The following is a 26,863-nucleotide window of genomic DNA, read 5'->3' as shown; positions in this document are numbered from 1 at the left end:
TATTTTGTCTCACAGCTCAGTAATTGCATAGTTGTTTTCACTCAAGCCATTGATGAATAACTTTCTGCAATATGCATTATTATAATTTAAAGTTCCCACATGTCGCGACATATGTCATTCACTAAATTACCTCCATTATCTATTAAGAATTTTGTTGGTGACCCCCATGCCTGTGTCAATCCACATTTTGCAAGACTTTATTCGCTTCAGTCTGTTTTTCCTTATTGTTTACCACCGTGAATGTAACAAACCTGGTCACCAGGTGATAAATACACATTACCATTCCTGTCCTATATCTTCAGATCCATGGTTACTAATTAATTAAATTCATGAACTTAAAGAAAATCTGCAACAGGGTGATATGGTGCATTACAATTTTAGGACATAGGACATACAACATAGAAATGTACAGCACAGTACGGACCCTTTGGCCTACAATGTTGTGCCGAGGATTAATCCTAATCTAAAATAAAATAACCTAACATACGCTCTCCTCAATTCACTGCTGTCCACGTGCATGTCCAGCAGTTGCTTAAATGTCCCTAATGACTCTGCTTCCATCACCACCGCAGGCAACATATTCCATGAGTTCACAACTGTCTGCTTAAAGAACCTACCTCTGACATCTCCTCTATGCCTTCCTCCTAACACCTTAAAACTATGACCCCTCATGACTGTTAATTCTGCCTTGGGGAAAGGTCTCTGGCCATCGACTCTATCCATGCTTCTCATTACCTTGTACACCTCAATCAGGTCACCTCTGTTCTTCCTCCTCTCCAGAAAGGTATAGCTCAGTCAACCTCTCCTCGTAAGACAAGCCCTCCAGTCCAGGCAGCATCCTGGTAAACCTTCTTTGCACCCTCTCCAAAGTCTCTGTATATTTCCCATAGTAGGGCAACCAGAACTGGACACAATATTCCAAATGTGGTCTCACCAGGGACTTGTAGAGCTGTAGTAAAACCTCGTGGCTCTTAAATTCGATCCCCCTGTTAATGAAAGCAAAAACACCAGATGCTTTCTTAACAACCTTATCCACTTGGGTGGCACCTTTGAGGGATCTGTGCACTAGAACACCAAGATCCCTCTGTTCCTCCACACTGCCAAGAATCCTGTCTTTTTAATCCTATATTCAGCATTCAAGTTCGACCTTCCAAAATGCATCACTTTGCATTTATCCAGGTTGAACTCCATCTGCCGTTTCTCAGCTCAACTCTACATCCTGTCAATGTCGCGCTGCAGCCTGCAATTGTCCTTGATACAATCAACAGCACCTCCAACCTTTGGGTCATTGGCAAATTTACTAACCCACCCCTCAATCTCCTCATCCAAGTCATTTATAAAAACTACAAAGAGCAGAGCCCTGCGGGACGCCAATCACAACTGACCCCCAGGCAGAATGCTTTCCATCTACAACCACTTTCTGCCTTCTGTCAGCCAACCAATTCTGAATCCAGATGCCAAGTCTCCCTGTGTCCCATACCTCCTGACTTTATGAATGAGCCTATCATGGGGAACCTTATCAAATGTCTTGCTGAAGTCCAGATACACCACATCCGCTGCTCGACCTTTGTCACGTCTTGTCACCTCCTCAAGAATGACCTGCCCCTCTCAAAGCCATGCTGCGACTGCCTTTAATCATACTATGCTTTTCCAAAAAGTCATAATTCCTATCCCTCAGAATTCTTTTCAAAACCTTGCTGACCACTGACATAAGACTGATTGATCTGTAATTGCCAGGGATTTCCGTATTCTCCTTGAAAAGAGGAACAATATTCGCCACCCTCCAGTGCGACTCCCATGGAGAGTGAGGAAGCAAATATGTTCACCAGCAGCTTAGCAACCTCCTTTATTGCTTCCCGGAGCAACGCATGATAAATCTGGTCTGGTCCTGGGGACTTATCAATCTTAATGTATTCTTGATCTGTTCAAGCCTGATTCCCCACTCCTCACAGTTCTCATTCACAACAAAGTCCCTTTCTTTAGTGAAAATTGAAGCAAAAAACTCATTTAGGGCTTCCCCTATCTTCTCAGACTCCACGCACAAGTTCCCTACGCTCTCCATGATACGCCTTACCTTTTCCCTGATCATTCTCTTATTCCTCACATATGAGTAAAATGCCTTTGGGTTCTTCCTAATCCTTCCTGCCAAGCCTTTTACATGTCCCCTCCTGGCTCTCCTCAGTCCATCTTTTAGTTCCTTCCTAGCAAGGGTCTAGCAAGCTTGTAATCCTTTCCAGCTCTGCTGGACCTTTGCTTTCTCCATCTTGTGTAAGCTGCCTTCTCCTTTTTGACGAGAAGCTCCTCTGATCTCGTCATCCAAGGCTCCTTAATCTTACCCCTGTCTCAGAGGAACAAATTTATGCATCATTCACAACAACGGCTCCATAAACAGTTTCCACGTGTCTGTTGTGACCTTTCTGTGAAACAATAGCTCCCAATCTGTACATCCCAACTTCTGTCTGGTAGCGTCATAATTTCCTTTTCCCCAATTAAGCTTCTTGCCATGTTAACTGCTCCTTTCCCTCTCCATGGCTATGGTAAATGTGAGGCAGTTGTGGTCACTGCCATCAAAGTGTTCTCCTGCCGTGAGATCTGACATCTGTCCTGGCTCATTGCCGAGCACCAAATCCAAAATGGCCTCTCCCCTTGTCAGCCTGTCTACGTACTGAGTTAGGAAACACCCCTGAACATACCTGACAAAAACGGCTCCGTCCAAACCATCTGACTAAGGAACATTGTGATGTGATCAGTTTCTCAAGAAATTTGTGTTCTTTATCCACAACTCCGGCTTCCTGTAACAATTGCTTTAATTTTTATGAGAAGGGATAAGTAAATTATTTATGCAATTTCCATATAAATCCTCCTTTTTTAGCCAGACCCCTATCTGTGGGGATCAGTAAATCGTCTTGAACCTCTTGATGAGAAACTCTAGGTTTCCTTGACAGAATAATGTCCTAATCCCATGAATTGCAATATTATAGCTTGACCAAAATGATGCAGCATTTCCTGGTCTTGGCAGAAGTAAAGCAAAAATACTTTATCATTCACCCTGTCCAAAGCATTGTTGTTTTTTCATTGAAGACCTACTCAGTACCATTGATCTGTCACTCTGGATGACATCAGTGCTTAAAAAATGAAGCAGCCCTGGAATCTCATAAGGGAGAAAGACTCTCTTTAAACTTTGTATCTTATTGTCATCACCTAATTGAAAGCAGATAGAGCTTTTACATTGTTTAACCAAACTTTTGTCTGCCTTGTGCAGGGTTTACAAATAATTGTTAAGCTAATTGAAGCCACACACGTGAGGTACAGCCACTTTCTAGTATGGCACAATTGAATGCATCAGTGACTAAGATTCTTCAGTCACCAACACAATATTTTGTTTCTGGGAGACAGTGAGGTCTGCAGATGCTGGAGATCAAAGTTGAGAGTGTTGCTGGAAAAGCACAGTAGGTCAGGCAGCATCTGAGGAGCAGGAAAATTGACGTTTCGGGCTGGAGACCTTCGTCCTGACCTGCTGTGCTTTTCCGATTTTTTTTTTATTCCTGTTCATCCTTACCATCCTGTCCGTTTCATGGACAGAAAGCAGCGTTAGTGTTGGGAGTCCAGTGACCCTTCTTCAGAAGACCCTCTTCTGAAGAAGGGTCACAGGACCTGAAAGGTTACCTCTGCTTTCTCTCTACAGATGCTGCCAGACCTGCTGAGTTTTTCCAGCAATTTGTTTTTGCTTCTGATTTCAAGCATCCACAATCTGTTTTATGAATTGTTTCAAATACTCGATTTGCAGAATTCTTGACATATTTACAGTCACACTGTACACTTAAGTGTGTACAAAACAATTTTCTGATTCAGTATATGGATGTATCTACTAGAGAAGGTGTAAAACTTGACCTACTCTTGGGAAATAAGGCAGGGCAGGTAACTGAGGTGTCAGTGGGGGAGCACTTTGGGGCCAGCAACCATAATTCTATTCGTTTAAAATCGTGATGGAAAAGGATAGACCAGATCTAAAATTTGAAGTTCTAAATTAGAGAAAGGCCAATTTTGACAGTATTAGGCAAGAACTTTCGAAAGTTGATTGGAGGCAGATGTTTGCAGGTAAAGGGACGGCTGGAAAATGGGAAGCCTTCAGAAATGAGATAACAAGAATCCAGAGAAAGTATATTCCTGTCAGGGTGAAAGGGAAGGCTGGTAGGTATAGGGAATGCTGGATGACTAAAGAAATTGAGGATTTGGTTAAGAAAAAGAAGGAAGGTGTAGACAGGGTAGATCGAGTGAATCCTGAGAAGAGGACAAAGAAAGTAGGAGTATACTTAAGAGGGAAATCAGGAGGGAAAAACGGGGACATGAGATTACTTTGGCAAATAGAATTAAGGAGAATCCAAAGGGTTTTTACAAATATATTAAGGACAAAAGGGTAATAAGGGAGAGAATAGGGCCCCTCAAAGATCAGCAAGGTGGAAAATGGGGGAGATACTAAATGAATATTCTGCATCAGTATTTACTGTGGAAAAGGATATGGAAGGTATAGACTGTAGGGAAATAGATGGTGACATCTTGCAAAATGTCCAGATTACAGTGGAGGAAGTGCTGGATGCCCTGAAACGGTAAAAGGTGGATAAATCCCAAGGACCTGATCAGGTGTACCCGAGAACTCTGTGGTAAGCTCGAGAAGTGATTGCTGGGCCTCTTGCTGAGATATTTGTATCATCGATAGTCGCAGGTGAGGTGCCGGAAGACTGGAGGTTGGCAAACGTGGTGCCACTGTTTAAGAAGGGCGGTAAAGACAAGCCAGGGCACTATAGACCGGTGAGCCTGACCTCGGTGGTGAGCAAGTTGTTGGAGGGAATCCTGAGGGACAGGATGTACATGTATTTGGAAAGGCAAGGACTGATTCGGGATAGTCAACATTGGTATGTGCGTGGGAAATCATGTCTCTCAAACTTGATTGAGTTTTTGATGAAGTAACAAAGAAGATTGATGAGGGCAGAGCAGTAGATGTGATCTATATGGACTTCAGTAAGGCATTCGACAAGGTTCTCCATGGGAGACTGATTAACAAGGTTAGATCTCATGGAATACAGGGAGAACTAGCCATTTGGATACAGAACTGGCTCAAAGGTAGAAGACCAAGGGTTGTGGTGAAGGGTTGTTTTTCAGACTGGAGGCCTGTGACCAGTGGAGTGCCACAAGCATCGGTGCTGGGTCCTCTACTTTTTGTCATTTACATAAATGATTTGGATGCGAGCATAAGAGGTACAGTTAGTAAGTTTGCAGATGACACCAAAATTGGAGGTGTAGTGGACAGCGAAGAAGGTTACCTCAGATTACAACAGGATCTTGACCAGATGGGCCAATGGGCTGAGAATAGGCAGATGGAGTTTAATTCAAATAAATGCGAGGTGCTGCATTTTGGGAAAGCAACTCTTAGCAGGACTTATACACTTAATGGTAAGGTCCTAGTGAGTGTTGCTGAACAAAGAGACCTTGGAGTGCAGGTTCATAGCTCCTTGAAAGTGGAGTCGCAGGTAGATAGGATAGTGAAGAAGGCGTTTGGTATGCTTTCCTTTATTGGTCAGAGTATTTAGTACAGGAGTTGGGAGGTCATGTTGCAGCTGTACAGGACATTAGCTAGGCCACTGTTGGAATATTGCGTGCAATTCTGGTCTCCTTCCTATCGGAAAGATGTTGTGAAACGTGAAAGGGTTCAGAAAAGATTTACAAGGATGTTGCCAGGGTAGGACGATCTGAGCTACAGGGTGAGGCTGAACAGGCTAGGGCTGTTTTCCCTGGAGCATCAGACGCTCAGGGGTGACCTTATAGAGGTTTACAAAATTATGAGGGGCATGGATAGGATAAATAGGCAAAGTCTTTGCCCTGGGGTCGGGGAGTCCAGAACTAGAGGGCATAGGTTTAGGGTGAGAGGGGAAAGATATAAAAGAGACCTAAGGGACAACTTTTTCACGCAGAGAGTGGTGCGTGTATGGAATGAGCTGCCAGAGGCTGGTACAATTGCAACATTTAAGTGGCATTTGGATGGGTATATGAATAGGAAGGGTTTGGAAGGATATGGGCCGGGTGCTGGTAGGCGGGACTAAATTGGGTTGGGATATCTGGTCAGCATGGACAGGTTGGACCGAAGGGTCTGTTTCCATGCTGTACACCTCTATGACTCTATGACCTATTAATTATTCCCTGTTTGATTTCTGGAGTTCATTCATTGTTGGCTGTCATCCCAATCCTGCAATTTCCCTTGCAACACCGCCCCACCCCCCAATGCTAAATGTCTTTTAGCAGTCCCATCCTAATACTGCAACTTGTAACTAGATGCCTTTCAACTTTAAGAGGTGGTAATCATAATGTTTTGCATTCTCTGTATCACTGCAGAACTCCAAACTTGTCCTGTGAAGGTAGCTGGAAACTAGTCATCTTTTTAAAAAAATACATTTTAAGGCAATAGTTATTAATGCAAAATTGAACATCCAGCATGTGTGAGTGTGATTTGTTCACATTCTAATGATTGAAAAGCCAGCACAGATTCTGGAATTTCTCGATTGAATTTCTTTAGTTTTTTATGAAACCTGTCAAACTCCATGATATATTCTTCTATGGACTGATTGTCCATTTTTTTAAATGTATCAAATATTGACCATGCCCTGTAGGTTTCAAACAAGTCAGTCACCCTTTCTGTAAATTCTGTACATATTAGAATCTCCAATGACTCTTCAGTATCTAGATCTGTTATCCAGTTCTGAAAATACTTCATTTCAAATTTACTCCTACCTCAGGCAGATAAAACCAAAGCCGTGCCTAGCTTCGTAGTTAGAGAAATTTTCCGAATCCTCATTTCCACCTTTGTATTTCCACTGCTTATTTGACTCCAATTCTGAAAACATTGATGGATAATCATTATTTGTGATTCTGTAGTGTAACTCAACATTACACTTCAGAGGTTTCTGCCAGAAACAGGAATTGCCTTTTGCTTTCTTTATGCACCTGTCTGAAGAGTATGAGGTTAATCCTCTGCTACCATATTTTATTCAACAATATCCATATGTTAAAATACTGTATTTGCAAGAATTTTATGTCACTCTATTGTTTAATATAAACATCAGTGTCCTCCTTTCGCTTTTGGACCCTTCCTTGTCCAGAAACCATTACCCTATTGGGGAAATTGCTTCAAATTACAGGTACTGCTCACCAGGGAAAGTGTAAACTCAGCAGCAAATCACTCAGCTAATTCATGAAGCAAATGACAGTTAAACAAAGAAAAATTGCTGGAGAAATTCAGCAGGTCTGTGAGCATCTGTGGAGAAAGAAGCAGAGTTAAGGTTTTGAGTCCAATATGACTTTTCTGCAGATGATGCAGAAATGTTGCCAGACCTGTTAAGTTTCACCAGCGTTCTTTTGGTTTTAGATTTGAGCATCTGCAGTATTTTGCTTTTATTCAAGTGAGAGTTAAAGGACTAAATCAAACTGGATTGAACTCAGCTTAGTATTTCTTCAATTGACCTGTTCAGTGATGTTATGACACATCTTTGAAGCATGTGGGATTTGATCCTGGGTGTCAGCTCCGAGTAGAAGTATTACCACTGCTACAGAGCCCTATTGAATTCGACAGTTAACTATGAAGTCCAGCGTGTATCAACTCTGGAACTATTCTATTTTAGCATTCAAGAGCCCTGCATTTCCAACACTTGATAAGCAAAACTGTTCAGGGTGCTAGGAATTCTCCAGGACGATAGGCACATTCACCACCAAGAGGCCCCAAAATGTCCTAGAAAATTCAATCATGAAGATGACCAATAAGAGAAAATTTACCCTCATAATTAATATTCTCAGAATCACCGGGGAATGTGAGGATTGCAGATCCTGGAGATTAGAGTCAAGATTACAGCGATACTGGAAAAGCACAGCAAGTCAGGCAGCATCTAAGGAGCAGAAAAGTCGACGTTTTGGGCAGGAACAGTGGACACTGCTGTTTATGTTAAACAATAGATTGACATAAAATTCTTGCAAATACTGTATTTCACCATATGGATATTGGTGAATAAAATATGGTTTCCTGATGAAGGGCTCCTGCCGGAAACGTCTATTTTCCTGCTCCTTAGATGGTGCCTGACCTATACTTTTCCAGAATCACTGGAGAGCTGATTCCTCCAATCCTGGCTGGTTCCCTTTAAGTTGCTGCTGATAGGCTCTCTATAAACTTATTCGCAGCAAAAACTGGAAGGAAACATCCTGTAAACAGCAGCAAGCTGTGGGAAGGTGAGTGTTTGTAATGAGTGAGACTGCCAGGCTAAAAGAATGAGATGGCGAGGACAGAGCTGGGGAGAGTGAGACGAGCAATGTTGGGGCCCACGAGGAAACTGGGCATATAGGGGAATTGGAGAGGTTAAAGTGAGTGGATAAGAGAGACAATCAATAGGAAGAGAAGGACTACAAAGGGGAGACAGCAGTTTTTTTTTAAACTGATCTGCAAAGAATTAACCGGAAAACTAGAAAGCCACAGGTAATGAAATCCTGGCAAATGAATGTGATGCCTCTAGTTTAAGGCTGCAAAATTCAGGAGCTATCTTAAGAGCAAAATATAGTGGATACTCTCACAACATTGTCAATTGCAAAATTTAGTACAGAAGTTTAATAAAGTTTCAAGGTACGTGTTATCTCAGTGTTTCATATACTAAATTACTTGAGGTGCTGTGATTGTGTCAAAGGCAAATGTGCAATTATTTTGCATGTTTAGATCCCAAACAGTCATGGAACAAATATATTTTTAAGATGCTTTTTATGACCTTGAGTCTTTCTAAAGCCGTTAGATTCAGTAAAATAGTTTATAAGTGTATTCCCTGTTGTGATAAGGGAAATTTAATAGGTAAATGAGCAATTAGTTCAGGAGTATGTAGGACTAGTGAGCATAATCTGAAAATTCAGAATCAAGTTTTTCAAAAGCAAATGTAGGAAATACTTCTATACACAAAGAATGGTAAAAGTTTAGAACTCTTGAACAAATAGCAATTGTTGCTAGATAAATATTAACGTGAGATCATTTGTTAAATTTAAATCTGTAATTGCAATCGGAGATACATGTGGCAATAGTACTAGTCCAGTTAAAATCTTCCATCTTTTGTGCATATGTGACGAAACATGTTCACTATGACTTGATCTGCAGGAGATGTTTTATAGTGAGACCATAAGAGTGATGGCTTTTTGCATATAGAGGTGTGTGCCTGTTTATATTGTTTTTAAAAAAGAAACGTCCACGTGTTGTCTTGTACCCATTAAATACTGTGCTGTCTAAGAAATTAATACTTTCTCTGTTTGTTACGGCTTTAACTTTAATTGTGCATTGATGATTATTGAGGATATTGATCAATTGTAATTCTGCTTTTGCGTGAGTCCAAATACTACAATGTCAATACCGAACAGAAGGCAGTGATACTCTGTGACTGCATCAACCGGATAAAGGAGTTAGTGAGAATGAAAGAGTAGTTCCTGAAAACCAAGATGGTCCTTTTAAAATCTCAAAGCACTAACCTTTTTGAAAATTACTTTGACCCCTAACTGTTCACAGTACTCTTAGTATGGACTACCATTTTATATTGTTCCAGCATGACCTCCCTCCTTGCTTTCTCTGTCTCAGCTCTGAAGGAAGTAATACTATGTACTTTCTTTCTTGCACACCTTACCAATATGTTCTGAGACCTTCAGGTATATGTACACCACCAAGGTCCCTGCTTTCCTCTACACTTGTGTATTTTGTATTCATTTGTTTTATCTACCTTACATTAGCTCAAAATTCTCTGGATTGAACTCCATTTGCAACTTACTGCCTAGCTGACCAGTCCATTGATACCTTTCCACAGTTTCTTGTTATAAACCACATGGCTGGTTTTTATCTCATCCGCAAATTTTTAATGATGCTACACTCCTGATGAAGGGCTATGCCTGAAACGTCGACTCTCCTGCTGTTCTGATACTGTCTGACCGGCTGTGCTTTTCCAGTACCACAATTTTCGACTGATTTCCAGCAACTGCAGTCCTCATGTTCTCCGACCTATATTTAAGTCTAAATCATTGATGTATACCACGAATAGTAGGAAAATCTAGAATCCTGTGGAAATTCAACTTGATAGCTTTCGAAGTTATTGGATATCTTGTCAATTTCCATTGGATCCCGTAAGTCCTCAATTTTCTAACCGGTTTGCAATGTGTGAATTTCAAAGCTTTGCTAAAATCCAAGTAGACTACATCAAATGTTGATTATTGTTATTCTCCAATTGTAAACAATACATGGAGTCATAGAGGTCTACAGAACAGAGGCCCTTCAGCTCATAGTGTCTGCAATGGTCAAATGCAACCGCCTATCTGTTCTAATCTTGTTTCCAGTACTTGGTCCATAGCCTTGTATGGCTTGGTATCACAAGTTCACACCTAAATACTACTAAGATGTTATAAGGGTCTCTGCCTTTGCCATCCGTACAGGCAGAATTTCAGATTCCCACCACCTCTGGATGAAAACTTAAACCTGACACTTGGTCATTGATCCTGCCAAGGGAAGTTTCTCCCTGCCTACCCTGTCTGTGCCCTTTTTTAATTTTATACATTTCAGTCATGTCCTCCCTGTTTCCTCTGCTCCAAAGAAATCAACCCCAGTCTTTCCAATCTGTCTTCATAACCAAGGTCTGTCCGAACCTCTATGCTTCCCAGGGTCCTACTGTTCTTCTACTATTCCCTGCCTCGTTTTTCCTGCCCATGTACATCACCTTGCACTTATCCAAATTGAATTCCATTTGCCACTGATCAGCCCATCTATATCCTCCTGTAGTCTAATGCTATACTCTCGCTATTTCCTATCCCACCAATTCTTGTACCATCATGAAATTACTGAACACCCCTCCAATATTGAAGTCTAAATTATTAATACATATATCACAAACAGCAAGGGCACCAACACTGATCCCTGCAGAAATTCATTGGACACAGCTTCCAGTCACAAAGCACCCTTTGACTATCATGTTCTATTTCCTGCTAATCAGCTAATTGTGAATCTAGTTTGCTAAAATTCATTGATCCCATGGGCTTTAACTTTTGCTGTGAGTCTTCAACACATAACCTTATCAAAAGCCTTGCTGAAGTTCAAGTAGGGTGTAGAATGCATTGTCTTCATCTTCACACCTGGTCACCTCAAAATTCAGTCAATTTGTCAGACACGACTTTACCCTTAATAAAAACCATGTCAACTGTTCTTGATTAAGCCTTGCCCCTCCATGTGCAGATTCATTTTGTCTCTCAATATTACCTCACATAGTTAGAGGTTAGACTGATTTGGCCTGTAGTTTTCTGATTTATCCCTTGTTCCTTCATGGAAAAAAAGGTACCAAGCTAGCAGTCATCCAGTTCTCTTTCATTGAGCCCTGGAGGTTTACCTACTTTAATGGACCACTCAGAATCTCTATCTCTGTGCTAATTTCTTTAAATATATTAGAGTCCTATCACTCTTTTCTATACCCACATTATCCCTGTTATGAGTAAACACTGACACAAAGTATTCATTTAGAATGCCACCCACATTCTCTGGCTCCACAAATTAAACTGTTGTCCTTAATGGACCCTACTCTTTCTGTACTTATCTTTAATGTTCGTGTAAAATAACTTAGACTTTTCATTTATTTTATCTGCCATTATACCTTCATGATTCTTTTTGCTCTCTAGTTCCTTCTTAAATTTCCCCTTGCAATTCTGTATTTCTCTCGGGCTTCTGCTGTTTTGAGCCCTTAGTGTCGGTCATAAGCCTCCATTTTTCTCATTCAATCATGTGTGTCCCTTGATGACCAGGGTTTGTTGGTCCCATTATTTGCCTTTATTGAAGCATGTTGCCCCTGCAGTTTCTCTATTTCCTCCTCGAATGTATCCCATTGCTTTAGAGTCATAGAGAGATACAGCATGCAAACAGACCCTTCGGTCCAACCCATCCATGCTGACCAGATATCCCAACCCAATCTAGTCCCACCTGCCAGCACCCAGCACATATCTCTCCAAACCCTTCCTACTACTTTTAAATGTTGCAATTGTACTGGCCTCCATCACTTCCTCTGGCAGCTCATTCCATACACGTACCACCCTCTGTGTGAAAACGTTGCCCCTTAGGTCTCTTTTACATCTTTCCCCTCTCACCCTAAACCTATGCCCTCCAGTTCTGAACTCCCCCACCCCAGAGGAAAAAACGTTTTCTATTTATCCTATCCATGCCCCCTCATGATTTTATAAACCTCGATAAGGTCACCCCTGAGCATCTGATGCTCCAGGGAAAACAGCCCTAGCCTGTTCAGCCTCTCCCGATAGCTCAAATCCTCCAACCCTGACAACACCCTTGTAAATCTTTTCTGAACCTTTTCAAGTTTCACAACATCTTTCCGATAGGAATTTGATACAGATTTACATAAAAGTATCTCCTCCCAGTCCACTCTGGCCAAATCATAACTGATCTTATTTCTCCCAGTTTAGAACTTTGATTTCAGGCCCCTGCTTGTCTTTTTCCATAATAATCTTGAATCTAACAGTCAAGGGTCACTGGACTTGAAACATTTCTCTCCGCAGATGCTGCCAGACCTGCTGATTTACTTTGAGGAAACATATCTTGTTTTGCCTTGAATTGTGTCAATTATATTCAGCCCTGCTTACTAACCTATTTGCTCGAGCACAGGAGAGAACAATATGGATCTCACTACTTTAAGTCCATCAAAACTAAATTGTTGTTATGCAAAGTTGACTGCACAGGTGATTTGTTAGTTGAATAAGAGATTGTTTTTAGGAGACCTTATGTATGTGAAAAAGGGAGTAATGGCATAATGACGATGCTCACAGCCAGTATTGACATGATGGGCAGAATGGCTTCCTCCTGTCCCAATGTAGAGATGCCGCTGTGGGACTGGGGTGGACAAAAGGCAGAAGTCACATGTCACTAGATAATAGTCCAGGTTTATTTAAAATCACAAGCTTTCGGACCACCACTCCTTCATGTTCTTAGGAACTGGACCAGTGCATTAAGTTTGAGAGAGAAAAATCAAGCTTTGGTTTGGAAAACTTCCTGATCCATTAGAAACATAGTCGCAGGAGTTGGCTATTCAGCTCTTTTGAAGCTGTTTTGCCTTTTCATAAAATCATTGACCTACATTTTAATTCTATCTACCTATTCCTTTTGATGATCATAACCAGTTAAATCACCCTTAATTTTCTAACGTCAGTTTGCTGTCATGTTTTAACCCTTTAGATCCCAATATCATTAGCTCCAAAGCCAGAACTGAACAGTCTAAGTAGAGCTTTATAGAAGTGTGCATAACTTGTAGTCCTGACATTTTCATTGATAACTTTATTTAAAAGCTTCTCTCAAGGTGCCTCTATGCCATTTATAAGTGAGTTTTTCTAAACACGCTTGTTGTCCAACGCTGATTCAGTTCATCAGGTAGAAGTTAGGAGGTCCAGGTGCTGCATCTGGTCTTGACATTTTAGGATTGAGGCACTGTAGCGAACAGATTTGATATGCCATTTGGTGTTATCTTTTGGAAAGTGGGGACAGGATAGAGGTTCAGCTGACATGTTAGGATTCTAAAGCAGGTGGCTATAGAGCCACATTGCAGCAGGCTATTTCTCCAGCACCTGGAAAGACTACGGCAGCAGGCATACAACAACACCTTTAGCTCCAATCATCCCCTCCAAATCTCAACGCATTACTCTGCATTGGTTGTATATTACCAAGTCCTTTAATGTTGATGGATTGAAGTCTTGGTTTACAACAAAATTGGAAGCATTTTCACCACATCAGCTACATCTTGCCACTACCTTAACAGCAGTTAACAGTGGAGAATAAGTATTGCCTTTGCCATTATCTCCCATTTCTCAAAAGTTAGTCTTTTTTTAAAAATAACAAAATCCCGCCTTGTGCTGCCTTGTAGAGGTTTTCCATCAAGTAGACGGGTTGGGATATCTGGGTGGCATGGACGGGTTGGACCGAAGGGTCTGTTTCCATGCTGTACATCTCTATGACTCTAAGTAGACTTGGCCATTCATTAACAAAATGTGTTTTTGCTTCTTGTTAAAACAGGTGCCTGTGCAGTCCTGGTTCGACGATATGTCAGATACTGAGTTGTTTGATCTGATTCCATTCTTTGAAGGACTGAGTAAAGAAGAGGATGTTTACAGTATGCTGCAGAACCTCCGCGGCAGGTAGCGATTGTGCTCCGGGCATGTCTTCTCGGCAGATTCTTAGGTTGTTCTTGCCCGATTTTTATCCCATTCCCTTCACTTCCCCAATCTACGCCCTTGCCACTTCCCCATCCCTCCCCCTTCGCAGCGTTGTGTTTTTGTTTTTTGTAACGAAAGGAAAGCTTCCTTCAGTTTCCCCTGCCTTGCGTACCTGTGTTTGGATCGAAACTGCAACTCTTGGAGGAGGAGCAGGAGGGAGGTATCATCAGACAAGAAACACTTCAGTGGTTCCTGTCGTTGACTCGTTATGGACAAGGTGATTGACGTCCATTGAGCTTCTCAAAGCCTGACGTTGGAAAGTCGCACATGACCAGACTTCATCTAAAAGGAAGAACTATCAGAGTAAATCACCGACATAGAAAACAAAATGAAAAATTTGTTATGGACTACAGTTTGAGTAGAAAACTTCTCTCTACCTACCAAAAACAAGTATTTGAGCAGTTCTGTGATATTTTAAGTACTTTTTCCCTCTTTTGTTAATTTTTTTGGTTGTTGCTATGCAGACAGTCATGCTGACCTACAGTAGCTGACCTGATTCTGTGATCTCACTTTTGCAGAATGAAGTGCCTTTTTGAAGAAAAAAAAGTTGATAATTTTAGATGAGAAAAAAAAGCAAAGTTAATTTTTTTGTACACTGCATATTCCAGAGATCTTTTATCTTTTAATGACTGTAGTTTTAAAACAAAAAAATCTTTATGAGCACTGTTATTTATGCTGAACACGTTGAATTATAAGTGCTGGGTATAAGTCTCCAGAGTCATTAAACTTTAAATTTTATATCAATTGGCTTAACAATAGTTAATGGGCACCCAATTATGTTTTTTTAATTGCTATTTTAAATATAGATATAGTTTAGGGTTACCAATGTCACTTAAAAAACAGCCACTGCAGTCTGACTTGATCAGGGACAGATTGCAAGTTGGAATTATTTAGATCCAACAGGTACTCTGGGGAATGACATGGTGCTGCCAGATACTGTGATGGATACTTTTATTTTCTTTCTCCCACCACATGTTGTACACTGCCTCCCCCCCCCCCCCCCCCCCCACCACCACCACCACCACCACCACCACCATCACCTCTTTTAAACTAAATAGAATGCCAAAAGGGTTTGCTAAATCTTGATGCGGGTTCTGTGTCTGTAGCTGGAGTGTCGATTTAACTAAATTCCTCCACTTTAGCATTCACACAATCAACACTACAATGTTGCAGGGAGTGGTGTTGGACGAGTCTTGCCTTGAATTTTGTGGACAGGTTTCTGCCAGCATGTTCTGTGCGTGGAAGGGTGTCTGACCACATCACAAACACTCATGGTGTGCATCGTGATGGACAGCGGGCACAGGGACAGAGTGGGTGGGGTTTGGGGGAGGGGGAGGAGTTATCACAGGTGGGCTACATAGTATGGTGGAAATTTTGGGGCATTTAAGATCCGATCTTTGCAAACAATGTTACTGTTATTCTGTTTATTTCAAACTTTACCTGCTATCTCCAAGAAACAATCAATCCATCGCAAATGGCAGCAGTGATAATGCTTGGATTTATATTGTGAACGAGTCTGTCTGTCTTTTGTTACCTCAAATGCACTGTCTGATGCTAAACCTTACTAAGTGGCTTCCTTTCTCTCACTGTCTTTCGTTGGATGTTGGGGGTCTCATCTGAAAACTGGGTGTCTCACTCCACAGTCTGTGAGTACTGATGCAGCATGTCAATGGGCTACACTTTTCAACTAAATTTTCAAAGTTATTTAATTTTTCATTTTATACTTACCTCCCTTCCTTGCTACCCATTCCAACTCTGATTTCTCTTTAAAGGTAGCTCTGTGGCAGCAGGCCACTGTTGTCACCTTGAGGAAGAAGAATATCTTCTTGGATTTTCATTAGGGTACTGTGGAATTTCCTCTTTTGTTAGTCTCCAACAGATGCTGAACATATGTCCATGTGCATATGCAGACTGGCCAATTTTCAAATTGTCCACATTGTTAGTAAATGTAACTTTGTCAGTAGTAATACTGGAGATGATGTTAGCGCAGAAATGAAAAGTCCGGAGCTGAGTATAACTTGCACAGTCAAGTCACAAACAGGCTTGGTAGCTCAGGCAGCGTCTGTGTAGAAAAAGAGTGGTGTTGAAGGTCAATGAACCTCCATGAGAACTAACTTTTTTATTTGTCTATTTTTTTGTCCTTGGCCATTTGTTTACTTGTTTGCCAGTGTAGGTTAGCCTGCTATCTTTCTTATTGGAGAAAGTGAGGGCTGCAGATGCAGGAGATCAGAGCTGAAAATGTGTTGCTGGAAAAGCGCAGCAGGTCAGGCAGCATCCAAGGAACAGGAAAATCGACGTTTCGGGCATAAGCCTGAAGAAGGGCTTATGCCCGAAACGTCGATTCTCCTGTTCCTTGGATGCTGCCTGACCTGCTGCGCTTTTCCAGCAACACATTTTCAGCTATCTTTCTTATTGGTCCAGCACAATGATGGTGGCTTTATTGTATTGATTTTATTTGTTGAACTGACTTTAATGCCAGGGATGGGCAATAGGGACAGCATGGAGGAATATTTTAAAAAGCCAGATTTACTGCCCAATTACTTTGTCTCGAAATGGATGTTGGGATAAACAAGAGGACAGGATAGAGTTGGACAGTAATGTTGGCCAGTACACTCAATGTGGGAGGATACAAGAAGAATGGCCACTTTGGGTAAGTTAGCAGAGCATAGTGGAATAACAACTAGTACTTTTTTTGGCAGGTGACGATTTAAAATAACAAATGGTGTGTAGGCTGTGAAGTAAATTTATCACTTCTATATTTCCCACTTAGGTGATTGCATTGAAGAAATTTGCACATGAAACATATTGATAGCGCTCTTTCCTTCCATTTTATAATTATTTTAGCAAATCTGTTAGGAGGGAATACCACACTGTTACCAGTTTCCATGTTTCTTTGGCAGGTTAAATTCTTGAATCCAGCTGATTTAATTTCAGATTTTTACATTCCAAAGTGGAATGTGTACTCTTGTGTATTGGCAGTAGCTTTGCGTTTCAGTGTTTAAGTTACAACCTAATACAGTAGGTTAGAGAATGGTTGGTAACCCACGGAACCCCGTTTGAATTTCATCTGGATGGGCAAAATCTTTCATCGTTGAAACTAGTATATCCCCAGTGAAGTGTATTGAGGCATTTTTGTTCAGTAAGTGCCACAGCACAAAGTCTTTCTTCTGTTGGAAATCTACAAATGTCCGGGTAATGGTTGGTGTTGCAGAGTATTGCAGTGAGGTACAATATTGTTTAAAGCAAACAAGGAAGAGTTTGGCTTGTAACCAGCTCGTGGATTGTAGAAATAAATCCATCACAACAGTGAGTGGGGAATGTTCCACTACGTATCCTCCCTCAAAATGTGCGAAATACATGAAGATCTGTCGATGCATTTGTTTCACTGTTTGTAATTACTGATGCCACAGATTTGCTTCTGGTTGCCTAGAATAACAAAGATTACAAATTTATGTAGCACAATAGTCTATTTGGCCCCTCTGGCCAAGCCTAAGATCTATCTACTTTGTCCTGTCCCCTGCTGTTCCCCATATCCTTCTAAATTTATCTTTCAGTTTATTTATCTATTTCCTTCTGAAAGTTATCATTAAAACGGTTTCCACAAATTTTCAGACAGCACTTTGTAGATCATAATAACACTGTGTAATTAAGTAATAACTCCTCTCCCTGAGTTGTTCTTGTCAATTACTGTAAATCTACACTCTAGATATCATTCTTCTTGGCAATGAGAACATTTTGTTCTGATGCACTCTTATTAAATTTTCTTAATTTTACATCGTAAGCTTCCCATATGCTGGGGGTTTCATTATGCTTTTTGTTGCTTGTACATCTGACAGATCTGCAGGCTGACTGCTCCTCATTGCAAACCCCACCAGTCCAAGATTGGCCTGTGAACAGTTAAACCCTGCTTGCGTACTGTTTCTTTAGTTCTTTGACAATTTGCTGTTATTTTGAACTAGTTAATATCTTCAGCAAATGGGGGAAACCTGCTGAACCTTTGTTTGCCCTCTAGGATTTGGCGCGTGCTTTCAAACTCCAGTTATCCATGAACTACCAGGAATTCTAACTAAATCCTATAAAGAAGGTCTCAGAATTTTGGCTGACTTGTGGGTTCCTCTTGTGAAGCATTGGGGTACTTGGGGTCTGCCTAGATTATTTTCTGTAGGGTGGGGAGGGGACAACCAAATTTCATCATCCTGCATTAACTAGAGAAAGTTTATCCTTCAGCTGGTAAATCCAAGGCTAATGTTATCTGTGATGCCCTCTAGAGGAAATAGCTTGTTAGTCATCATTGTTGATAGTCATAGAGTCTTAGAGAGTCATAGAGATGTCCAGCACAAAATCAGACCCTTCGGTCCAACTCGTCCATGCCGACCAGATATCCTAACCCAATCTAGTCCCACCTGCCAGCATCTGGTCCATATCCCTTCAAACCCTTCCTATTCATAGACCCATCCAGATGCCTTTTAAATGTTGCAATTGTACTGGCCTCCACCACTTCCTCTGGCAGCTCATTCTTTACATGTACCACCCTCTGAGTGAAGAAGTTGCTTCTTGGGTGTCTCTTATATCTTTCCCTTCTCACCCTAAACATATGCCCTCTAGATCTGGATTCCCCCACCCCAGGGAAAAGACCTTGTCATTTTATCCTATCCATGCCCCTCATGATTTTGTAAACCTCTATAAGGTCACCCCTCAGCCTCTGGCGTTCCAGGGAAAACAGCCGCAGCCTATGCAACCTCTCCCAATAACTCAAATCCTCCAACCCTGGCAACATCCTTCTAAATCTTTTCTGAACCCTTTCAAATTTCACAACATCTTTCCAATAGGAAGGAGACCAGAATTGCATGCAATATTCCAACAGTGGCCTAGCTAATGTCCTGTACAGCTGCAACATGACCTCCCAACTCCTGTACTCAATACTCTGACCAGTAAAGGAAAGCATACCAAACGTCGCCTTCACTATTCTATCTACCTGCGACTCCACTTTCAAGGAGCTATGAACCTGCACTCCAAGGTCTCTTTGTTCAGCAACACTCCCTAGGACCTTACCATTAAGTGTGTAAGTCCTGCTAAGATTTGCTTTCCCAAAATGCAGCACGTCACATTCATCTAAATTAAACTCCATCTGCCACTTCTCAGCTCATTGGCCCATCTGATCAAGATCCTGTTGTAATCTGAGGTAACCCTTCTTCATTGTCCACTGCACCTCCAATTTTGGTGTCATCAGCAAACTTAACTAACTATACTTCGTCACTCCCATTTGTTTGGGATAGTGACCAGGTAACAGTTTATGTGTGAGATTTTGACCCAGCAAAAATACAGCACTCAGCCCCCCCAGTGAGACAGTAACAAAGGAATTAAATATTTGAATACAATATAGTAAATATATGAGAGGGAGAATAGTTAATTGTGGAGAATAAGAATGAACCATGAAGTTCAGAGTTTGTTTGCTGTATGTGAGTCACAGTTGATAGAGTTGAATAGCATAAAGGCCAGGAACAGTCTGCAGCAGTGAGCTTTAATTAGCTTTCAGTAATCAGTGCCAAGTACGAATGGCCATTTATTGCTCCACACATCTATTAGGGAAAGATTATTGAACAAATGAAACCAAGAAATTCACTCGCTCTTTATTTATTCATCATATAGCAATTTGCATTATCCATATTTTTGTAAGGGGAATTAACCTTTCATGGACTTGTTTATTATGTGTCTAGGAATATTTACTGTGAAACTACACTTGCAATAATCAACCTGACAGATCATAAACGTCAGGTGTAGTCATTGCTTTTTTTTCATTCTCATTTTGGGCTCAGTTCTATTTAGTGGATGCTGCTCACATTGGGAGCTTAACCCAGGGCTGTGTAAAACTATTCCTCATGACTATGTGTCTATCATTTTAAAAACGTTAAAAACTGTCTCCTCCCCGCCCCCCCAAAACGTCAGGGCAAAATCATTTTGGAGGACTGGCCAGGCACTACAGAATTGCTCTACAATTTTTTAAAAAGTTTTTGTGTGCTTTAAAACCTTTAAATGTGGTATTGGCAAGTGCTTCTTCTATTTCCTTTAAAAAATTATTACCCATAAGGTTATTTTTTAACCCTGTTGCAAATATTTTCTCTTTCATAGCAGAGTACGGAGAGTACTGCAACTTTCCAACATTTTAATGTAATCTGCATTTGTTTTTTTTCTCTCAAGCACCTTTCCATGCACCATATCATAGTAAGAATGAAAATTGAATTAGATTTCTGTTTTGAAACACTCGCAGTACCTACTAAACTTCAAACACTTACGCGTTAATCAAGCTTTTAGCATTATGGAATGGTAACTTGCAAACCACTCCATATGATTTAATCTCATTTTCTTCCATTTGTTGAAGTAAACTCGCACTGGTTAAAGAAACTAACATGGTTTCAAAATCTTTTTACCTCTGTGACTTACTCATATGTAGTATTGCAGTCAAAACTAACTTCCCAACATTTTTCATGCTGCTGTGTGTGTTGGACTGTGTACGAGAGAGTGTGAGCATGCCTATGTAATCTTAAGGGACTACAAAAATCAAGCTACAGGGTCACTATTTAATTCCCTCTGAAGCATCAGTACTGTGACTGTGTGATGGCAATAAAAGGTCCAGATTTACAATGACATTGGCTGGTTTGAGTGAAGTGGAAGGGAGCTGGATGAGGGAGATGGAGTAATATGGCCATAGTACACAGAGTGAGAGAATGTGTGTTTAAGTGCTGTGTATCCATTCTATGAATCAATGTAAGAGGCACATACTCCGCTTAGTTAGCTAAACCTTACTTTTTTTAAGTGTAGATGATGTACAACTCCTTTTTAATGTAATCGTGTTCAGCTCAAACCAATGGTTTGTACAGTCTTTCCATTTTTCTTTTTAAAAACTTGGCAAACAAATGAACCACTTGCCTTAAACTCCAGTAAATGAATGTTCAACACAATTTCTGTTCTCTCACAAGTTGTATAGACTCTGTACAGTGATATGGACTAACTGTTTGTTTTCTCAAAGTGCAGAGGATTGTGCAGGAAACATAATCCCAGTCTGAAAACAAAATTGAGCATTCCATTTATCTTTAATTCTGTAAAAATCTCGACTGTTCTAAAACCGGTGTTTGTAAATGGTCTGTTCTGTGCCTCTGATTCTAAAGGTGCTCCAAAGGATGTTTGCCTTTTAAATGGTTGCTTGGGGATGGGTGGGGGTGGGGAAGGAAGGGGAAAGGAAATAGAGTAAGGGAAACTATGCAAAACAAGCTGTTGAGGCTAGGGAGGGTAGGTCTTCCCTCCCTGCATCCTTCAACCTCCCTTAGTTACCTTTCCATTTCCCTGCCTACTCCAGACTGTTCAGAAAAAAACACCAGACAGACAGGGGAGAAGGTAGGGTGGGAGGGACCTTGCTTGTTTTTCATAGTTTTATTGTAGTTTCACAGTTGGTGGCACTTTTCCACTTTGATCAGCAATACTTGAGAAACACTATAAAGTTTAAGAGGGAAAGAAACAGAAATGGTTGTTACTGTCGGTTATTGAATAATCTGTTTCTTTACTTTCACCAATAAAATAAACTTTTAAAAAAATGTCGTACATCAAGTATTTTTCTACCATGCATCAGTTATTCCTGGCTCACAGGCTGGGGAGTCCTGTTGCATTCACCAGTGTAACTATAGAGGTATTTGTTGAAGCTTTTTGAAACTAAGTTTGTTTTAATGAGCAAATCTATTAAAAGCTAACTTGCTTTCTACTTCAAAGCACTGTGATTTCATGGAGATTTTTTTCTCCTCCCTTTGTTAAATGGCAATTTTCAGGTCAGTCTGTGGGACTGCTGTGCAGAGATACAATGGCTGCTGAATTCCTGAGGCCTGGTATCAGCCTTGAGAAGGAGGCACTTTTTTTGAGGATCTCTTATTAGAGGTAAAAGATCAATCAGAACTCTGAAACTAAATTTTAATTGGGTGTATAAATGGGAAAAATAGTAAATGGGAGAACTGTAAAAAAAAGTCTACGCACAAAGTGGACATGACAGGCATAAGCAAAATAATTAATTGTCTCATTCACACAACTGGAGTTGTCATTTTATATGTAAAGCTTGAGTGAAAATAGCATTTAATTTTGCAGTGTTACCACCGCTATTAAATAGGCATGAAAATAGCTGCACTTAACTTTATTTGAAAAAGTTATTGTCCTAATTTTAAAGTCACAATATAATTGTCAAGAAAACGTTCAGTTGTGGAAATCACAGCTATTCATTGCTCGTCATACCTCAGCATGGGTCAGGATGTACTATAGTTTCTTTACTGATTTAGTTGATTCAGTTTGAGCTTACCATTAATTAAATAATTCACGTAGTGAATATTTGTGTTTAACAGTTGTGATGTGAACATGTGTGAATCATTTAGTAAAATGTGCCAAATTTGGCTTGAACATGGCTCAGACTCGGCCTCGATGGCTTTGAATGATAGACTATTTGTAAAATTATATAGTACAAAAAATGCTCGTTATTTTGGGATGCCTGTTCTTTGAAAGCGCTATCTAATATCCTACTCCACCTTCCCAATCTCCAAAGCTGTACAAACATTTTCCTTCCAAATACTTATCCAGCCCCCTTTTTGAGAATAATTGAATTTCCTTCCATTTAACACATTTAAGATCGCAACTCAATGCATCAGAAAATGTATTATCATTTCCTCTCTACTCCGTCTGCCAATTACATTAAATGTGTGACTTTCTGATTACTGATCCAACTACCATTGGAAGCTGTTTCACCTTATATACTGTATCAAAGCCTTTTGAGATATTGAATACCTTTATCTGTCTCCACTTAATCAGCTTCAGTCTGTGGGGCACAACATCAAGTTCCCCGGTTTCCTCAAATAACCAAAGCTATTTTTTCTCCAAACAAACATATCATTCTGGTAAATCACTGCACCCTATCTGAGGCCTTGGTATTATGCATTCTTCCCAAAGAAAAATGCCAAGATTGACCTGGTACTCCCAACTTTGGCCTAATCAATAATGATAAAGCTTTACTAGAACCTACTTCTTGCTCTTGTATCTCTGTTTATAAAAACATATATTTTGTAAACATGGTTGACTGGTCTGAGTATATTAGGAGATTGAAGCTGCATCCCATCACTTCATTAAGTAGTGTATGTTGACCCTTCAACACATTGCTGAGCCCTTGTATTTGTGCATTCAACCTGGTGATATATCTCTTTTTTTTCAAGGAGGAAATCAAGTAGTGAGTGGGAATTGGAGGAAGAGTGAGGCAATGTGATTATGGATGAGACCAAAGAAGTGACTAGCTAGGTCGCAGGGTTGCCAACACTCCAGGATTGCCCTGGAGTCCACAGGATTTGAAGACTGACGTTCAGGACACTGCGAGCAAAAGCCAGAAGACAAATCATAGGGACATTTTACAAAGTATTTTTAAATAAAAAAAGTCTTTAAACTATTGTTTACCTGTTATATTGAAATTAAATCTGAGTTGGGGGGAGCTAAAGACTGGTTAACTGTTAAGTATTATCTGTTTGGTATTCCTTTTTTGATTGCTCTTGGGATAACTGGTGTCAGGACTGTTTGGGGCAATTAATGATAGCAGGTCACATGATAAAGTTTCTAGGAATATATCTGATTTAGACCAATCCAAAGCCAAAGGGAAGTGAGAATGCACAGTACTGTATTTGAGAGAGAAAAGAACAGGTATTGTGGGCTAGAGTGTAGAAAGGCAGAAAATGGTAATAGATCAAGGTGTTACATTGTGGAGAAGTGCCGTGCTGCTAAAGAAGAAATCACTAATTGAATGAGGCTTAGCAATCTGAAACAGGAATTCCTTAAGTTTCTGTTAACCTTTTTTTTTGTTACTGTGCGCACAAGTTGTTGTCAAACCTGGTTAATGCTAAATAGTAGAATGTTGAATTCAGTTTGTAAATAAGAAGAATATGTGTGATGTGAGACCAGGAGCTGACGAAACATGGCGGCATGTGGCCACAATCTTGAGGTGTAGAAAAATTGTTAACTGCATATCTTTTATCTTAATTTGTGTATAAGCAGAGCCTTGTATGAACCTCAAGGATTTCATGACAGGTACATTCTGAAACCTTTTGCAATGGAAGAATTGAAATGGTACCAGAAAGAGGTACTCAAACTTAGCATCCAGTCTAGAGAGAGAACACAAACAGTTTGGCAGTCAGCTGTAATATGTGAATAACAAAGACTGGAATTGGTCTTTGCAGCAAATGGACTGGCAGTGCTCATGTAAATTAAGATTGGCCTCCATGGCAAGAATTGAGGAGTACCTAGTTTCTGTGAGGTATAGTAAAGTTCAACAGCTTTACGAGAGGATGGGGATTGAAATGAGGAAAATATTCAATGTAACTGAGAAACATACTGCCCTGCTCTCACTCCTTTCAATTTATGAGGCAACTGGATCCATTGAATTTTGTTAATTATCCTCGTTTTAATTCTGATTAGATAAATATTATAAGACAGAGACATCTTTCATCCCAAACAATCTATATGAATGTCCATACTAACAGTGGTCCTCATCTCATGGAAAACTGCCCCAGATGCTGAAAACCTGAAATACTCAGCAGGTCAGCCAGCAACCGGATCGTGAAACATAGTTACCATTTCAGATCAACAACCATCATGGATCATGTTAGCAATGCCACTACTACTGATGGGCCTTGGATAGAGGTGAGGGAGGAGGTGTGGGCGCAGGTTTTACAGTTCCTGCGGTGGCAGGGGAAAGTGCCAGGATGGGAGGGTGGGTTGTGGGGGGGGGGGGCATGGACCTGACCAGGTAGTCACGGAGGGAACGGTCTTTGCGGAAGGCAGAAAGGGGTGGGGAGGGAAATATATCCCTGGTGGTGGGGTCTGTTTGGAGGTGGCGGAAATGTCGGCGGATGATTTGGTTTATGCAAAGGTTGGTAGGGTGGAACGCGTTCTGTCCTTGTTCTGGTTGCAGGGGTGGGGTCTGAGGGCGGAGGTGCGGGATGTAGACGAGATGCCAAGGCCCTAAAGGAGCCTTCCACATCCATCAAAGTTTTACTTGCACATCCACTAATATCATTTATTGTATCCGTGGCTCCCGGTGCGGTCTCCTCTACACTGGGGAGACTGGACGCCTCCTAGCAGAGCGCTTTAGGGAACATCTCCGGGACACCCACACCAGTCAACCACACCGCCCCGTGGCCCAACATTTCAACTCCCCCACCCACTCTGCCGAGGACATGGTGGTCCTGGGCCTCCTTCACCTCCGCTCCCTCACCACCAGACGCTTGGAGGAAGAACTCCTCATCTTCTGCCTCGGAACACTTCAACCCCAGGGCATCAATGTGGACTTCAACAGTTTCCTCATTTCCCCTTCCCCCCCACCTCACCCTAGTTCTAAACTTCCAGCTCAGCACTGTCCCCATGACTTGTACGGACTTGTCCTACCTGCCTATCTCCTTTTCCATCTATCCACTCCACCCTCTCCTCCCTGACCTATCACCTTCATTCCCTCCCCCACTCACCCATTGTACTCTTATGTTACTTTCTCCCCACCCCCACCCTCCTCTAGCTTATCTCTCCACGGTCCAGGCTCACTGCCTTTAATCCTGATGAAGGGCTTTTACCCGAAACGTCGATTTCGAAGCTGAATTGGTGTGGTCTGGAATCACTTTTGGGCCAGAATAAGTAAGAACAGCAAATTCTTTTCTCATCATCCTTCCTGTGCTCCAACATGATGCTGCTACAATCTTGTAGAGGTGCTCTGGTATGCAGTCAGTGAATGTCTGTATACAGTAGACTCTTCTTTCAGAATATTGCACGTTTAATAAGATAAGTGCCCATGGTATTAGAGGTTGTATATTAGCACAGAGGATAGAATAACTAATAGACAGATTTGAGCTGTATTTTCAGGAAGGTAACCTGTGACTAGTGGAGTGCCACAGGGATCAGTGCTGGGGCTACAGTTAATTACAATATATATTAATGACTTGGATGAGGAAAGTGAATGTACAATAGCCAAGTTTGTGGATGACACAAAAATAAGTGGGAACACAAGCCTCAAGAATTAGAGCATAGAACAATACAGCACAGGAACAGGCCCTTTGGCCCAGGTGTTATGCCTAACATGACACCAAATTAAACAAATCCCTTCTGCCTGTCCTTGGTCCGTTAGCCCTCCATTCATTGCATATTAGATTATCTACAGTGTGGAAACAGGCCCTTAGGCCCAACACGTCCACACCATCCCTCCCAAGAGAAACCCACCCAAACCCAATCCCCTACCCTATATTTACCCATGACTAACGCACCCAACACTGTGGCCAATTTTGTATGGCCAATTCACCTGACCTGCACATCTTTGGATTGTGGAAGGAAACTGGAGCACCTGGAGGAAGCCCATGCAAACACAGAGAACGTGCAAACTCCACACAGAGGGGTGGGAATCGAACCCAGGACCCTGGTGCTGTGAGGCAGCAGTGCTAACCACCACGCCGCCCAAATTCTGCAGTAAGTTGCAGACTCCTACCACTCTGTGTGTAAAAAAATAAACTTA

The 26,863-nt window shown here is 41.2% G+C and overlaps 1 protein-coding gene across 4 annotated transcripts in view; it reads left to right on the top strand.

The window, feature by feature from the left end:
- Positions 1-23,769, top strand: part of ctdspla (CTD (carboxy-terminal domain, RNA polymerase II, polypeptide A) small phosphatase-like a) — a 270,808-nt gene extending 247,039 nt beyond the window's left edge. For 2 of the 4 annotated variants that reach the window (XR_006311761.2, XR_006311762.2), the window contains 3 exons: positions 14,105-14,226; positions 22,122-22,227; positions 23,541-23,769. Coding sequence is in view for 2 of the 4 variants with exons in the window: in XM_043690860.2 (XP_043546795.1) it covers positions 14,105-14,226; positions 23,541-23,580 (162 nt within the window). In the remaining 2 variants the exon portion in view is untranslated. Of the gene's footprint in view, positions 1-14,104; positions 15,043-22,121; positions 22,228-23,540 lie in introns of those variants that run through there. The other 2 variants (XM_043690860.2, XM_087987633.1) reach the window with 2 other exon arrangements.
- Positions 23,770-26,863: the final 3,094 nt, after the last annotated feature.

Source organism: Chiloscyllium plagiosum, unplaced genomic scaffold, assembly GCF_037043375.1.
Source record: "Chiloscyllium plagiosum isolate Xiang-an unplaced genomic scaffold, Cpla_swu_hap1 HiC_scaffold_5, whole genome shotgun sequence".
Classification (NCBI taxonomy): Eukaryota; Metazoa; Chordata; class Chondrichthyes; order Orectolobiformes; family Hemiscylliidae; genus Chiloscyllium; species Chiloscyllium plagiosum.
The sequence above is the reverse complement of the archived record's forward strand: the minus strand, read 5'-3'. Positions and strand labels throughout refer to the sequence as shown.